At 42.9% G+C, this 17448-nt stretch overlaps 1 protein-coding gene across 1 annotated transcript in view; it reads right to left on the bottom strand.

The window, feature by feature from the left end:
• Positions 1-15381, bottom strand: part of CLIC4 (chloride intracellular channel 4) — a 33072-nt gene extending 17691 nt beyond the window's left edge. The window contains exon 1 of the mRNA XM_074850668.1: positions 15220-15381. Within this exon, the coding sequence (XP_074706769.1) occupies positions 15220-15291 (72 nt within the window). The 5' untranslated portion in view covers positions 15292-15381. The remainder of the gene's footprint in view (positions 1-15219) is intronic.
• Positions 15382-17448: the final 2067 nt, after the last annotated feature.

The following is a 17448-nucleotide window of genomic DNA, read 5'->3' as shown; positions in this document are numbered from 1 at the left end:
GGGCATTGGATTAAACCCCATGCCTTCTTTCATATAATTCCACCATGGAGCTTTATTATTTCTATTGGAAGATTTAAAAATTGCAATTGAAATAAACCAAATTCAAATTCAGAAGGCAGTCTCATTTACTGTACTACCAAAAAAAAAAAAAAAGAAAAGAAATCTTAGCCCATCTGGCTACTTTTAAGTCACAAAAATGAACAAAAAATTGTTTCAAATTTAAGGCATAGCTCTGAACTGTGGCTTTCATTAAGGTCCACTTTCCTAAGCCAAAACCAAAGCGACCAATGACAACCAAAAAAGGTCAAATGCATTTACGCCGTAATGCCAACTTGTACCGAAACTTTCCTTCTCTCCCAACACAAGCGTAACATTCACAATGAACAAACAACGAATAGCATCTGCTTTTGTTTAAGCAAGACAGGCTTTTTGGATTATTTGAATCAGAAAAAAGGATTATAGCCCACTAACATACAGTGCTTTGAACAATACCTAATGCATTTTCAAAGCTGCAGCTGAACGGCTAAACGGAGCATAGACTTTTATGTCTACATTCAAACGTTTGTCCCACTTCTGCTCCAAAAAGTCCCAAGTTATTCTGAGCACATACTGAAAAAGGAATGCAGTCAGAATGCCAAGAAACTTTTGGCTTCAGTGCTCCTGAGCCAAGGAATTCTGCTATGTAACTGTTTGCCCGAGAGGCCTGTTTTCTATCTCCTTGTGTTTGATAGGCGGAGAGCTACAGCACAGATCTGCTACAACCAGGCATCGAGAGCAACACCCTGCTGGCAACACAACATATTACTCTTTCAAACACACAAGGATTTTTTTCAGAGGGAGAATGTTTCTGTGAGAGTCGGTTCTGACGCTGATTTTCCCCACTGAATAGAGCTGTGCTGGCAGTAAACTGTAAACCTTTAAATATTGCAAGTATATTCTGAAATTCTACATGACTAGTCATGCAGGGGGTTAATCATATAATAGTTGTTGCTTAAGCCCACTATTAGAAGCCGGAAACCTGTCATTGCCTTGTCTTTGAATTCAGGCCATGATATTCCAGGATATCTTCAGTGTCTAATCCCCATCACCATCAGAGTAAAGAAAATATTATATGTTGACTTCTCTGTACTAACGTCAGCCTAGATTATCTGTTAATTCAACAAGATTATACTCATTCTATACCCAGAAGCTTTAGAGTTATTACTTTAAATTCTTTCTAAAACCAGCCTGAAAATCTTTATTACTAAATAATTCCAGCCTTCCTACAACTAGGGCTAATTTTCAGTCATCACTACCAAATCAAGCTACCATTATCCACTGAAGGACACGTACTCAAGAACATCATCACACATTCACATCTCACTGAATGCCAGGTTTTCACTTGTGTGGATTAGGACCAGACAGAAAAAAGTGCAACACCACACAGAGCAAGGAAACATGGTATTTTCACTTGTGAGTATTTTGCTTAAGGATTATACCAATTGAGAACTAGCTCTGAAGAGCCTGGCTTTAATTTACCATCAGGGAAAGAACCCTGCCAAACAGTGTTTAACTTGACCATGACCCATGGCCAACTCCTGCCATGCTAGAAATGCCATCAAGCAGTCTGAAAAGCTAACAACTGCCATAGAGGATTTATCACACTAAGAAAAAACTAAATATATCCAGCTGCCTTGAAGAAAGTTGTGTTATCCACCACAAACGGACTGTAATTAAAAAACTTCTGAGAAGGTGGCAGAATGGACCTCATTAATTGTAAGAAGTGACATGGAGAAAGAGCTGGGCATACATACACCACAGCACTCACCCTACAGTATTACACGAAAAACTAACAGGGCTACTTTTTAAAGAAACCTAAATAAGAAAGGAAGTTCAAATAAGAATGAAAGAGCTACAAGGCAGTAAAACAAATAAGTATGCTCACTGAGAAGTCAAGCTGGTTTATCATAGCCACAGTAAAACTACTGGCAACTCCCAATGCCAAGTAGCTCAGCCCATGCAAGAGTGCCAGCTACTTGAAAAAGAAAAAAAAAAAATCTACTTATCCCACTGTCTGGAAGATTGAGTTTAGTTGATCCAGCCAATGCGGAAGCCACCTCCTCCCTTTCTCTTCCCCTGAAGCAGTGATTTCATTCAAATGAGATTGTTTTTCCCAAAAACCCAGAGTAATCATACATCTGTTTAAAAGGCTAAACAAGCTAAGGGAAGAAAAACAAATCCATTTTAATTGTGAAATGTTTGACTTTACAGCTGCATAAAAATTAACTTGACTCCTAGCACAAGAATCTGCATGTATTTACTTTACCAAGGTAGTGCTGAAGTTTACTGAAAGACCAAGAAAAATAGACACGTAAAGGAACACTTAAGGGGACACAAAGCCCTTATTATGTAGTATACATCTTAAAGACTCAAGAGAAGAGAATTCTAGAAATCTTTGGTCCCAAAGGCCTGCAAAATTCTTTCAAACAGCAATCAGTTAAAAGCAGTACAATACACATTTCCCAAACTGGATCAAATGACTGCAGAAATAGTAGTAAAGTCAAAGTGCATCTGATGAGAAATGTAATACAGTTCAGTCTCTGCCTACGTAAATAAAACAAAAGGGCAGAACACAAGACAACCGTTTCCTAATTTATCCAAAACAATCAAGGGAATCTCTCCCAGATTTGACATACCAGAAGCAGGAAAAAATAAAGTTTGGATGAAGAGGGAAAAAATGCATTTTAGAAACATCTCACAGAATACCTTTTGCCAAAGACAACTACTGGGGCTATTTGATTATATCACCAAGGAAGTCCCCACTTCCCTGAATAAGAAATCTGCAATCTGCAAAGACTAGAAGATTAATGTTCCAAAAAAAAAACAGATTGGGGAGAAAAAAAAAAATCAGAGGGTATGTTCAAATTTTGAACTCGGCAATCTTGAAATATATCTCAGTTCTAACAGAAAAAAAAAAAAAGATCTGCTGGGAAAACTACATGAAAAACCCAGCATGATGCATACCCACTACCTCAGAACAGCAGATAACAATCACTCTTGCATGTTTCATGAACAGTAAACTCATTCCAAAAATGAGTAAATTAATAATAATCCTATATGGATTACTGCTTTGAAAGGCAATGGTTTAAGGTAAACTAACAAAGTGATTCAAGTGAAAAACATGCAGCAATTCAAAAGTCCTGAGATAAAAGAACACAGAATACAGAAAGGAGTGGTTTAATGTTCCACACATGAATACTGCAAATGGGCTGGTAATATCAGTCTAGATCCTTGCAGTGTCTGCTCAGACCTTTATCTTGCCAAGCTGAATAAACAGAATTCCATGCTGTTTACTGAGCTGTGTTTTCAGATAAGATGTAGAGAATTACGTCCATGAAAGGACTATAACAGTATTTGATGAAACACCAATCAAACGCCTCCTCCAGATGGTGCCTCTATACCGATTGTTTTGTGTTTCTGTTCAGGCAGGAGATGGATGAGCTCCACGGATGTTATATGTAAGCATTCACCCTGCAAGCCAAAACATATCTTAAAGGGTCCCAATGGCTCAATATTAATGAAGCATCATTCAAAAGAAGAAAAGAAGGTGACAAGGTAGCAAGTTGCAGAGATCAGGACTGAAAAGGTGCTGTCTGCCACACAGAGCGTTCAATTCATTCACCCTTTCAGATTTGTTAGTTTGAGAAGGGAGTTGGTTTGGGTTTTTATGGGAGGAACAGGTCAGGGAGCAAGTTAGAGTCAAGCCCTGAACTCTGATGCTAACTGAATCTGGTTCAACCAGATTTAGTCCGAGGGATGACAAGAGGAAAAGGACACTTCCGCTTCCCAGTTCACCTTTGATCTCACCTCTCTAGGACAGGGGATAGCTAGTGCCCCAACTTACACGTGAGAGATTGTGTTTCTGTGGGGTGTCCTTATGCCACTAGGCCAACCAAAACTTAACAGGGCATTTCAACACACAAGTGTGACACATTATAATAAATAAGTCTGGTAACTGCTGACAGCCTAAAGAAGTTCCCTGCCACAATAGCAAAAGACAGGGAAGGTCAGAACTAGGAAAAAAAAAAAAAACGGAGCTGGAAAGACAATTTCAACCTGCAAAAGATTCAGAATACTAGAAGGGCCTTCATGCCGTGTTTCAATATAGGTCAAATATTTTATTTCTGTTAATGGAAACCTACAGCTAGTGGCAGCAGCAGGCACTGCTTGTGACATACAGGAACTTAAAATACTCATTTTCATTGTCTTAACAGCACTGAAAGTGAGTGAGTAAACTTACTCTGACCTTAATATTGAAAGATTGTCTACAGATACTTGACACATGCTGCTATAAGATACTTTTCTTTCAAATTCAGCTATCCTGGTAAGTATAAAACGGAGTACTGAAAAAAAGACATTAAACAGAAAACGTAATAAGGATAGGCAAACTAAATGAAATCTCAGGCTCTTTATTATTCACACACGTCAATAAAACAGCTATGCCAGAACAAACCCAACCTTGGACAACTCCCTCCAGCGTGTTTGTTCCCTTCTCCCACCAGACATACCAATGAGTGCTCAAGCATAAACATTGCAAAATCATCCCCTTGCTTTGATAATTAGCTAGTGAGAGCTGCTATCACCACATCCACGTGAAAGATGAATGAAAAAGGCCTGCAAACCAGATTTCTTATTCAGGGGAGCGGGGACTACACACACCTTGCCTAGCAGGATGTTACTAGCCCACAGCCATGCAGGCAGAGGTGTCCAAGAATTGTGATGTGGAACCCAGCTCAAGAGTCTGGACCACCTCACAAAGGGGAAAAAAACAAAATTAAAAATCCACACACAAAAAGGATAAAGACGACTTTAAATACTTCCCCGCGATAGTACTGCTAGGCTCAGAGATGACATTTGTCTTGACCTCATCTTTATGTTAGAAATCACATTTGGCAAGGCTGTTCAGTATCTAACACACTAATTAAGTTCCTTCAGTTCTGAGCATTCATTACAGCTGACAATTGTCATGTTTATGAACCAACTCTCTCTCCTTTAGAAGTTTTTCTTAATAGATAAAAAAATTGTTGCATATTTAAAGATCCACGTCAACCTCTTAGAAAGAGAGAGGAGCAAAGGCAAGTCTCTAGACAGCTTCAGGCTGCTGGTATCGTGTCAGGGCACAGGTTATGGGTATTCCAGCTGATACCACAGCACAGCTTTTTAACAAAGCTGCCTAACGTATTTTCAAACCTATCCTACTCATTTACTGCTAACATAAGTTAAAAAGTCACTAAAGATTCAGTCGAAGAACAAAATAAGCTTGTAGCAAGAAGATTTATTCACACTATTAAAGGTCTCTGACAAGCAAGCTAACTCCTGCAATTCTTTCACAACGTTAAGAAGATTCTAAATAAAACATCCAACATCATTCTTGTCACCTCAAAGTCAGCAGTTTGGCACCTTATTTAGCTATTTCTTCAAATTCACCTTTGTTCCTCATGTTTGTGTGTTGTCAGTAGATGAGCCCTGCAAGAAGGGCACTACTGCTGCAGCAGCCTTTTCTATGTAATCTTGTTCTCCGATGTCGTTATTGACTAAGCTCCACCGTAGGTTTCCCCATACCTTTCAAATGCTTTTGAACTCAGGAGGTAATTTTTTTCATAAAGGAAGTGACAAGATAAGCAAATCCTTCACTACATGCCACGTAGAAATAAGAAAATGTCTTTCAGGAAAAGTGTGTATATATTCATTTCCAAACTGAAGACAGCTGACCTCAGAAAGCTCCGAATTAAGCTTACAGCACCTGTATCACACCCTTATCTTCATACGAACCACACTGATGATTAGTGTAGCCCCTTTATTTGACCTTTATGAGGGAACTTTGAAAAGCTTGGTAACACTGCATCGAGTTAGACTTAAACGCGCAAATCACAACCACCACACACCCCATAATTTTAGTTCTATAGAACAATTTAGATAATCACTGCTACCTTAAATAGCTATGCCTTTAAGAAAAACATAGGAAAAATAGAAAACAAAAAGCATAAGGCCAGTGCTTATACCTGGAATTCACTGCAAGATGATTAGTCTACATTTTCTGTATGCTGACTGACATCAACCCCACTCAGGGAAAAAGCAACTTTAGTTACTACTGCCTCTTGACAAGCTATATCACCTTTGCACAATTTGTAATCAATCCACCTTCCACATCAGCTGAAATTCCTGTAAACTCAAAAAGCTTAAAAAAAAAATTAACTGACCTCCCTGCATTTACTTGAGATCTGGCTATTAAACCAGGGAAAGGAATGTTTATCAGCCCATTCAAGAAGCCTCTTAAGTCATTACCTTTCTGATAAGTCCCCACTGTGTCAGGCACTGGACTGTAACAGCAACTGACCATTTTAGGTGGATGCTATTTTTAGCCCGGTGATGCTATTCCTAACAAAATAATTAGCAGACTGGTCTTGTACACCTTCCTGCAACTCTTGTTCATTGCCATGCTTTTTCACTGTAGAGCTTTTGAAAAAAAGCTATGGGATCTTCATGATGTATTAAAAAACACTTCACAATTTAGTAGAAATTAATTAAGCACTTCTAGTTCTTTGGAGAAAAGAAATTATCCCACGTTCATCCTTTGGGAGAACCAGATGAAGAGTCAGAATTGAAATCTGCATTAAATACTAACCACTATTTTCTTCAGTGAAGAAATTAGCTTAATGCTAGGAATACAAAAACTTGGGATTATTGTGGACAGCCACACACGACCACCTCCTCGCCTGACACAGGAAAACTGAAGTTGTTCATTAACGGCAGAAGCCTGGCATCTCATCTCTTCTGTCCCTCTTACTCCAACCACAGTACCTTTAACAGAGTGATCCAGTTGTTACAAGCCTCAGAAGATAAAGAGGGCCAAACTGACTAAAATTTGCCATGTAACAGCTTGACACATTCTTGCAACATTCTGTTAGGAAACTAGAAGCAGTACTAAGGGTTTCTTTTATAGTGCTTGAAACTTGCCTTGGGGCACCTAGCACATGAACTTGGAACAGGCATTGTATGTGACAATGTTTCTCTCCCCCAACACTTACTAAATTCGTTAACGAAGTACAATATGTGCTTTGGCTACAGCCAGAGAGACCTATTTCCAAACCACACCACCACCCCCCCAGAATAATGAAGCATCTATAAAAATTACAGGAAAGAACTGCAAACCTTGTCACCAGGGCTCAGAAGACCAAGTAAAATTTTTATCTTTGGCATTTAAGAGTTCTTCAAATAAACCTCTGAACATGGCAGGACAGAAAAACGAAGAACTCCATTTATGGTATTTTATAACCCAATTTACAGAGTTAAGATGAGCAATGAGTTGGACAGATTAGCAGAGAGGAACGATGAAGAGCTGCTCCAACTTCACCCTGGGCCCTGCTCCCTCTCCACCAACAGCCAGGTCACCCAAGTCGCCAGGCTGACTTGGAACCCCACCAGGAGCAGGAAAGCCCACATCATGAGCCACAGTGAGTCTCATGTCAAAATGCTCCTCAAAAGCAGCCACCTGGGAGCTTCAAAATTCTGATAAAATAAGGAATACAGCTAAAACCACAACTGCCTCCAAATCAGAATGTAAACAGCGATGTCCACACAAGAATGTGCCAACAAACAAAGAAATTGCTCAAATTCTCAAAACTCAGTGAAAGAGAGCTGCAGTTTTGAACCTGTACCCCCTGCTAACAGCACATTCAAAAGCTCTGGCAAGGAAAAACATGATCTTAGACGGAAACTGGTGTTGGAATTTTTATTTTAGAGCAGTTAGAGGACAAAGGTTTTGTGGAAAGCTTGCTCTCTGTTGCTTCTGGTTCCAACGCGAGCAGTGTGCAACTCAGTCACTAACAGGCACCCCTATAACTGCATTCTACCTCCCTGGGGAGATGGTATCCAAGTTCTTCAGCTGCAGAGTAGAACTTCCTCCTCTGGGACATTTTGCCTTACCTCATTAAGCTCCAGTACAGCATGTCTCAGTAGGGCAGCTAATGCATCACTCTGAAAGACTACAGAAATATGCTTGCTTTGATTTTATTTTTAGACAAAACCATGTAAAAAACTATTTCCTTTATTTAAGAAAAGCAGCTCTCCAAAGCACAGACCATCAAACTCTAGCCAAAATAGTAATGCCTTAACAGAGCCAAAAAACTCTGAAGCTGATCCAGTAGCACTGACTAATCTCATTAGCTCTTCTCATGAAAATACAGAGATATGACTTCACTCCTGGATTACACTCCTATATTTAGTTTATACCTAATATGGATATTCAGTGTACAGAACTAAGTCATTTCCTTTCCTCGTGTAAAGCTCCTTGCCCTTTGTCTAGCCAACAATACAAGGAATAAGTTTGAACTCTCAGAGAACTCCCACACAAAGACATTTGTCATTAATAGCGGTTCAGTTTAGGTTTTTCACTTCAGCATAAACAAACACAGCATTCAGAGCCCAAAGTCAGATTGCGCCATAAATGCACGTTTGACCTGAATTAAAAAAACAAAACAAAACAGCTCAAAACAAGTTTTTAAAAATTAACTATTATCTTTTTTTAGGAAAAAAAAATATTCTAAATAAAGGATTTAAAGCTCCTGAAGTCAAAGCCCTATTGAAACATGATTTTGGGTTTCAGTGTTTGAACTGTTAAAATGTTCACAAACTCCTCATAAAACAAATGAGCACAGAATGAGTACCTAGCATCTATTTTAAGAGTAAACCTGTATCATTCCAAAGTGAAAAATATACAAGAAAAAAAACCCCACAACTTGATTAGGACAATAAGTTGTTTGTTATAGGTTATTTATAAAGAATTTGGAAGATAAAAATCAAATTAGATGGATAACAAGTACAGATGTAAATTATTTTTCCTGGATGGCCAACTTGCAACCAACCACCATCTGAATTAAAGTTTGTTATCTTAGACAAACTAAGCGTCTACCTGGCAGACAAAACCGCCTTACTTTCTTCCACACTGTCCAGTTAAGGTTTTATAGAATTGCACTGCTCAGTTGATTATCAGTTGCTGGACAAAAGAGAACATCTACTAAAAAAAAAAAGACAAAAAAGGGCAACAAATCCAATTACTGCCAAGTACAGTTATCCAGTCTTAAAAGGAGTTCTTGTGGATTTCTAAGTGGTACGTCTGGCCCAGCCAAAACTTGGAATTGATGTAGGCACTGTTATAAAAGTGTGTAGGTCTTGTTAGCCACATCACAATAATGTCTCATTTAAAAGAGAATCTGAACATGCTTACATTGGTGAGAAAATAAGGACAGCCCAGGGCTCTTCTTGTGCCTTTTAATTAATGTACACTTTTAAAAATCAAACTTGCAACTTCAGAGTACAAAAGTCATTTTGCAAAGTACACAGATTACTATTTAGCTAGAAGTTCAATGAATTATCCAACTAGATTCTTCCAAACACAGATTTTTGTAAGAGACAACACAGCCTTCAAAAATCTGCAACTTCCGCTACAGAACCCACACTTCTCTGCTCACCCTATCGACAGTAAAAGACAGTAATACTCTCCAAATAAAGAACCCTTCCCTCACTGTTTCCTTCCACAAGATTAGGTCAGGATAACCAGTGGAAGACTAGACAGTGAGACCGAGTCACTTCAGGCAGCGAGGGTAATGATTACTAACTACTTAGGATGCCAATACCGTCACACAGTGCTGCCCACTGAGAGATTATCAGACCCTCCCACCCACTTCCTAACTGAAACGGAGTTTACGTAAGTATTCCCGATATCTACACGTTATTTCTCAGCAATCAACTATCTTTATGTACAGATAACACATCTCTTTTAAGAGGATTCTCATTCTCTTCAAATATTTTCACGAGAACTTTGGTGTTGTGTTACGTATGCACTTCCCTGCTTCTGCGAGTTCCTTACTGCGCATACACACAATCACAGCCCGACACAAAAAAGCATCAGGAATGAGACTCAGCCTGATCACACCCTTGATGGGCATTTATCCCTGACTTTCGATAGGTTCCAGGCCCTGAAGTATGTCCCACAATACGTGCTCTGATCTACAGGCTTCTCTTTCCCCTTCAAGCCTTCAAGGCACAGCCTGAGACATTTCCCATCTGGGAAAACTGAGGACAGATTTGTCTTTTATAGCAGTATCTATGCTCAAAGAATGCACCCAGGGCACACAGCGCTTGCACGCGGCATGGAGCAACTGACTCAGAAGCACCCCGGGAGATGACGGTGCAATCCCAGCCGGCAGACCAGCGGGCTGTGAAGGGCAGCGAGTTGAAATTCAGGAACTTGGCCAGTTCTGAGACCACTTTGTGGGGAAAGGAGGAAAAGTGCACGAGTGTCGCATATCTTTCAACTGCAAAGTAAAACACAAGCTCTCTGGACAAACTGAGCTGTCTAGGTGTTAATCATTGGAAAGAGAAGGATAGATGCCAGTGGATAAACCCATTACTGCTTAAGTGTATTCAGAAGCAATTTCTGACCCAAGAAAATCTAACTCATCTGTGTAATCCCTTTGAAAATGATTGCTAGGAGTTTTTAAGCTTACTTTCCAGTGTTTTGCAAAACTAGAGTAACAATTACACTTGAGACTATCTCTGTATTTTAAACAATATTGTACCAAGTGCACCAGTTGCTGTATTAGCAATCAGAGCCAAAAATCAAAAAGACAAGGTTTCTGGCTATGAGAACTTTCATAAGCAAAATTTAAAGGAATATAGTTTGCTGGCCAAACAAGGGAAAGGCCTGATACATAACAACAAAGCACAGGATATATCAAGATGGCTACACCTCAGTTTACAAAGGGACCCCTCACAACACTTTAGTATTTGCTCACAAGAAATAAGACACCGATGAGATTTTGCTATCCATACCAAAGGTGTGTCAAAGGGGGACTGAAAAAGTTCTCAGGTGCTGAGGTTATTACACCAAAACCTCCAAAGGATGACCTGGTACATAAGGAGGAGACTTATCTAATAAGATTATCAAGCGACAAGCCTGCCCCTTCCCTTATCTCTGAGAAGCAATGTTGCATGTCTCTAGTCCTGTTATTTCCTTACATCAACATTCCTTTTAATTTTAGTTATACTGTAGTTGCCAAAAAAAAAAAAAAAAAAGAAAAAACCACTTATGACAAACAAGATCATGGGATGGTTTGTTATAAACCAATATACAGCAGCTATACTACCCCAAACTGACACATCAGAGCTTACATAAGGATATGCACGGGCAATGAGAAACTGCAAGACAAAGGCAGACCTGAGTGTGTGCAATTCAGACAAATCACACTCCTCTCACCCAGCCCTGAGCTCACACCAAGTCTGCTGCTAGAGACGCAGATGCACACATCCCTTTCCTGCCACGGGCCCCAACATTTAACTGAACAAAACGGACCTAGATCCCGGAAGACAAACAATTCACCTGCCAAATTTCTGTTTAATTCAGATATACAAAAATGTAGACAAGCTTCTGTTACAATCATTGGGAGCGTTTTAGGGTAGGGTATTTATTAAATGTGAAATCACAGCTTCTTTCTTACTGACAGTACAATTCACAGGTAAACAGATAGTAGACACTATCTAATTTTCAAAACAGGTGCCCAATTTCGCAATGACATCTTATTTGAAAGCTGCCAGAAATCCAAGGTCTAATTAATTTGCAAGTGTACACACGTTGCACAGTTGAAGAAGAGAGCACCTTCCTTAATGGTTACCTACATCTACTATAACCCGTCTCGTGCCAGCAGATAAACAACTATGAATTTCTTGTTTGTTGAGTTTGTTGGTTTTTTCTTTAACACTGAACTTGTTGATCATCCGTGTCTTCACCTTGCTATGACAAGAAGAATGCAATCACTGACTGCCCTCTAGAACACCACAGGCTGAGCTCTGAGCAGCTTCTACCCCCAGATCCTTTGTACACTATCTTAAAGAAAATGCACAAGTAGTTTTATAAGCTCTGTCCTGTGGTTTCCACAGGTGAGTGGTTCTATTTGACCAAGTCAGCCCTCCACGCTTTCTATGTACAATAAAAATCCACACATGATCAATTAAATTGCAGCCATTACAAGTGGCCTATACGAGCTGTATTCAGATCACAACACTCGAGTTTCTGCGTGCATGTTCAGTACAATGCAGTCTTCACTACTCTAAAATGCCACTAGGGCATATAAAAATATTCTTGTTAGACAATGGAAGTGGGCCTCCCTCATTAATAAAACATATGAACATGTGAGGAAACTAAAGGAAATCAGATACATCACTAGTTTCTCCTAATCAGCTCTCAGAGGAAGGACTTGAAAAATATTTACGCTTAGTTTAAGAGAGACCACAGGCAGCCCACCAGCACTGTAATGGAAAAGCTGCTGAAGCTACTCATTATATGAGACCAAGAAACAGATTATTCACCTCGGTTTCAGCACTGTAACACTTTTTTTAACCTAAGTATCCTAATTCTGCACATACGTTTCCACAGACTATGAAAATACAAGTTACAGCAGACCAATGCACTGTCTTCTTGAATAAAACAAAGCAATTTGCTGGTGACAAACAGCCCTATATAGTTATTCATAACTGAAACCTAACCATGTGTGCACTCCTCCCTACGCTGTGCCCATCCTATTTTGTTACTGATCACAATTTAATAAGATTCAAACGTAAGATTTTGAGCACGAAGCCAAACAGTTTCTCCTGCTTCACAGGTTTGTTTCTCAAGCTTTAATCCATACCTTTGTTTCATCTTAAGTCTGGCTGCTACAATCCTTTGTACGCAGGTCATACAGTTACCGCCCTTCAGCCGCAGGCATTTGGCAGAGATTTCTTTTTTGGTCAAGAAGTCTTTCCACTACCTCTACCTTAAGAGCTTTGCTGACTAACAGTGCACAGGTAGAACCAAGACCCCATACACTGTTTGCAAAGTGATTAGCTACATTGCAAAATACTCTGACATTCACTCAGGAACTTCAGATTTTTTTCTATATTGCACCCATAACCAGGTGAGACAGACTGTGCAACAGACAAAAGCAGACACTGAGCTTCCCATTTACAGGGGAAAAAAAATGGCTAAATCAAAACCCAGTGCTCTTCCAGACAGACATTAATAGTTTTATTGAATAACCATAAACATTCTGCTTGTATTTTATGAAGTGACCATCTTAATGAGACAGGTAGCAAACAAGACTTTTATTAGCTTCACAAAAACACTGTTCCAGTAATACTTAACAGCTTCAATAAAGTGTGGGACAGGCACCAACACCCAGATGAAACAACTGTTTTGGTCTGTCTGCTGGGGTGGGGGCTGTTCTTCCTCTGCCGGATTTTACAGGGAAATAATTTTTACCTGAAGGTCATGAAGGCAGACAAGAATAACTTCTTTTTTAACCTGAACTCTATCCTGAAGGCAGACACTATACAGCTTGCAGCAGTCATTCGTAACACTGGCAAAAGGCTTCCTTGAGGGAGATACTACTCATCGATAACTCCAAATATAGCCTTCTTAAATGCATGCCAGTAAAAAAGTTTCAATTCAGAAGGCCAGAAAAATTATCTGCTTTTTCCCTTTCGGAGTCTCACATCTTTATTGGTCCAATAACAATTTAATCATAACCAATACATCTTCCTCACAACTAATTTTACACCTTCTTTCATTCTACTCCTCAAGCATGAAGTACCCTCTTTAAAGAGACCCACAAAGCTTATTCCCCCTGCCCCCAAATCTTTCTGCCATCAATCAGTGCTCTAATTTGTTTAAAAATAAGAAAAATGAGCCAATGAACTTTAGGACAACTGAAGATAAGGTGGAATGTTATATTAAATAAGTACTGCTATAAATAATTCAAAGTAATCTGTAACTTAATTGCTGTACTAGTAAATTCTAACCTCTACACTAAGAACCTAAATATTCTGACGAAAATCAGGTCTGAAATCCTCCACTGTAACGCTTTCCCTGGGTCCCATTACTGCCTCTCAAGGCTACTAAAAAGTCCAAAACTGGAAAAATTCAACATTTTCAGAGTATTTAAGGAATAAAATTTGTATTTAATAATTTATTTTCAAAGCTCTACCTAGTCTGCTGGAAATTTTCATGTTTGTCATCATGGTTTTTACACTAAGCAATTCCCAAGATCTCAGATGAAGGCTCTCCATTATTTTCTCACTGCAACAGAAAGAAACTTCATCTAAAGAATTAAAATACTACTTTTCTACAGAGGCTTTCTTCAAAGTAAGTTTAAGCACAGAAGGAAAAGATTTAACACCATTTACTCTCTGCACTTTTGATATCAAGTAAAAGTAAGATGCTGCATCACTAGAGCCCTGGAGGATGCATAATATTGCATCATACTGCAATATATGAATGCAAAACATGTGGAGACACCATATGGTATCTTTGCCAGATAAGGGCAGTACAACACATGTTCATTCTTCTAGCCTGGAAGAAAAACTGGTGATGCATTTACATGTTTGGTTTCTGACACAAAAGTAGACTTCTTCGGCGGGGGACCGAGGGAAAAGTAACTGGGGTTTGTGCTGCCTTCCTGCGCACGCCTGGGCACACAATGCGGAGAGCTGAACGGCGAGGGGGATGTATTGTGGTTGCACAGAGCAAGTTACTCCCCTCTGCCGCCGATGCCCTCGCTCCTGCTATTGCACCAGCTGCAGCATTTGCTCCGGGGGAAGAATTTTCCAGCAAACGCACGCAGGCACACTTTTCAAAAGTGACTTCTTTGCGGTTCAGCGTTTACCGCCCGCCCCATCCGCACACAGCGACCCAGCCCCGGCTCCCCGCACCCCCGCCCCGCCGAAGGGCCCTTTTGTGCGCGGCAGTCCCGCACCGCGGCGAGCGACGGGGCGTCGCCTGCAACCGGGCCCGGAGCCGCCCTGAGGAGCTGCCACCGCCCCGCCGAGTTTGAGGGGGGGGCGGGACACACACAAAGGGGATCCCCGCGCCCAGCACAGCGGGGGGGGGAGCCCCGACAGCAGGCGGGGAGAGTTGGTGGCGGGGGGTGCCAGAGGCGGTGGGTGCCCCCCACGCCGCTTCTCCTCCCCTCAGCCCGCCGAGGAGGAGCGGCCCCAAACAAGTCGCTGAGGGAAACTTGGAGCCCCCCGGGGCGGGAAAAACGGCGGTTGGGGGATGGGGAGCCCAACGGTCGGAGCGCGCGCTCTGAGGGGAGCGGCGCCGAGACGGGACGGGACCGGACGAGACACCCCCCCCCCCCGCCTTACCTTGACGAAGAGCTCGATGACGGGCTCCTTATCGCCCTCCTTCAGCCCGTTGACCGGCACGGACAGCGCCATGCTTCAGCCGCCGCTCAGCCTCGCCCGCCGCTGCCAGCCGGGACGGCGACGCCGCTCCGCTCCGCTGCGCTCCGCTCGCCTCACCCGCCCTGCGCGCGACTGCGGCCCGCCCCGCCCCGCCGGCCCCGCCCCGCCGGCCCCACCGCCCGGGGTGGGCGTGGCCAAGCGCCCAAGGGGCGGGGCCGGTGCTGAGGGGGCAACGGTTTCCATGGCGGGCCCCAGAGCGCGGTGCTGCCTGAGGGGAGCGGGGGGGGGGGGGGATCCTCGGCGGGCAGGGCCGAGGGACACCCCCGGGGCGGCGGGGGACACCCCCGCGGTGAGGCTGGGGACACCCCCGCGGTGAGGCCGGCGGCGGGTGCGCTGCCCGATGACCTCACGTCTGGGAGCGGCCTGCTTGGGCCCGGCCTTAGCGGAGGCCGCAGCGCTGTGGGCGCTGCCAGGCCCAGTGCGGGGGGGGGCGCGTGTGTCGTAGTCGTGTCCCCACACACACACGCACCCCGCCATCGCCTCAGCCCCCGGGGCTGTAGCGCGCCTCGCCTGCGGGGAAAAGCTTAAAAACTAGAAACTTCCCCCTCACGGCCCCGCCACGCACCAGGGTGCAGGACCTGCCACGCTGTGGGTGACTGCGCCGGAGCAGCAGAAATAGCTTCTTTCCTGGCTGGGGGAAAAAAATCTATTTCGAGAGGCAGGGAGGAGTGTTTCCAGCCTAGTTTCTCGCTCGCTATTAAGGACAGGGACTGAGGAGCTGGACAGAAAAATGGGCAGGAGAATTGGGCGAAACGTCGGAAATGAAATTAAACCGTTTGCCCTTTTTCCAGTCTTTTCACCAAAATAGCACAAGGCAGCACACAGCCCTGCCATCACATTTTCCCCATGCGACTTCACGCCCGCAGAGTCCAAGCCGCTGTGAACAGAGCGGCTTTTATGCCTCGGCAGCACCCGCCCTTGCTCCCAGTCCTTCCTTTTTTCAGCCGCTCAGACTCTATTTTTAATAGTCTGAGTTCAGCTGCACCTGAACGTCTGGGCAGAGCCGTTCCCAGGGTAGGGTGCGCTGGGGCTGTGGGATACCCCGAGGTGGCATTGAACTACTTGCAGACGCAGCTCTCCGCCTCTCCTGCTTTAAAGTTGTCTGTGACCCGGCGCTGGAACCAACCTCCCTGTAATTTGCACCCAAATGCGGCCGTACAGCCAGAAATGGCTCCGGATGAAATGGTTACCAACGGAGCATTCACTGGTAATAACAAAACCTCCTATCTCTCCGGGCATTTTACTACCCTCAGTTCTGCATAACCGGATGTCCTTAAGTAAATTTTGTCTTTGAATGCCCTTGAATTGTTCATCTAGAGCAGGAAAAACTGCTGTCAGCCCCTCTCCAGGTGCTGATGGAGCTGGGCAACTGATGTGACCCAAGTCCTTTTCATTTCCATTTCTACAGCTTGTGTACAGCCCTCCTCAGCTCAGCAGGCTCCCTGGCAGTCGGTGGAAGATTCATTTCTGTTTGTTTTACAGAGAGTCCAAGGAATCTCACTGATTCATGGGGTGGGACAGGCTAAATTGGAAATCGGTGTGTCACTGTAACCAAACCGATCTGAGAGCAAGGCAGGACTCTGCAGTCCAGCCCTCCCCAGGAACATCCCTGAATAATCACCCTTAAATTAATTGCAGCCTGTACCACAAGGACATGGTTGTTGGAACACGAGTAGGATAGAAGGGAGGGAAAAACTTTTACCTTAAATGGGATTATCACAGAGACCTTCCACGAGTATCAGTTTTGGGGCTTTATGTTCACTTTTTCCACATGTGAGAGTAAGAAATTTGCACCAGTTGGGCCAAATGTCCCCAGTAGATTTGGGAACGGGTAACAAGGGGCTTGTATTACAAGGCCATTGCAGCACGCTGGCAGGGGAAAGTCGTTATCCTCTGCCACTTGTTTGGTGCCTGCTGGGACAGGCAAAAGCTGAGGCCTCTGAACTGAGGCTGAGCAGTGCCAGGATAAGGAACGCTGAACCAGAGACCTCCCGCTCAGCCAAGGGCCAAGCCTTCCTCTCTGTGCTTCACCATCCTCCTCTGCCAAAACTTTCAAAATCACAGGATTTAGCAAAACTTGAAACATCGTATAAGCCTCCCCTCCCCAAAGCAAAGAACCTGCTTTTGAAA

Source organism: Strix aluco, chromosome 26, assembly GCF_031877795.1.
Source record: "Strix aluco isolate bStrAlu1 chromosome 26, bStrAlu1.hap1, whole genome shotgun sequence".
Taxonomy (NCBI): Eukaryota; Metazoa; Chordata; class Aves; order Strigiformes; family Strigidae; genus Strix; species Strix aluco.
This window is presented reverse-complemented; position numbering and strand designations above follow the sequence as displayed.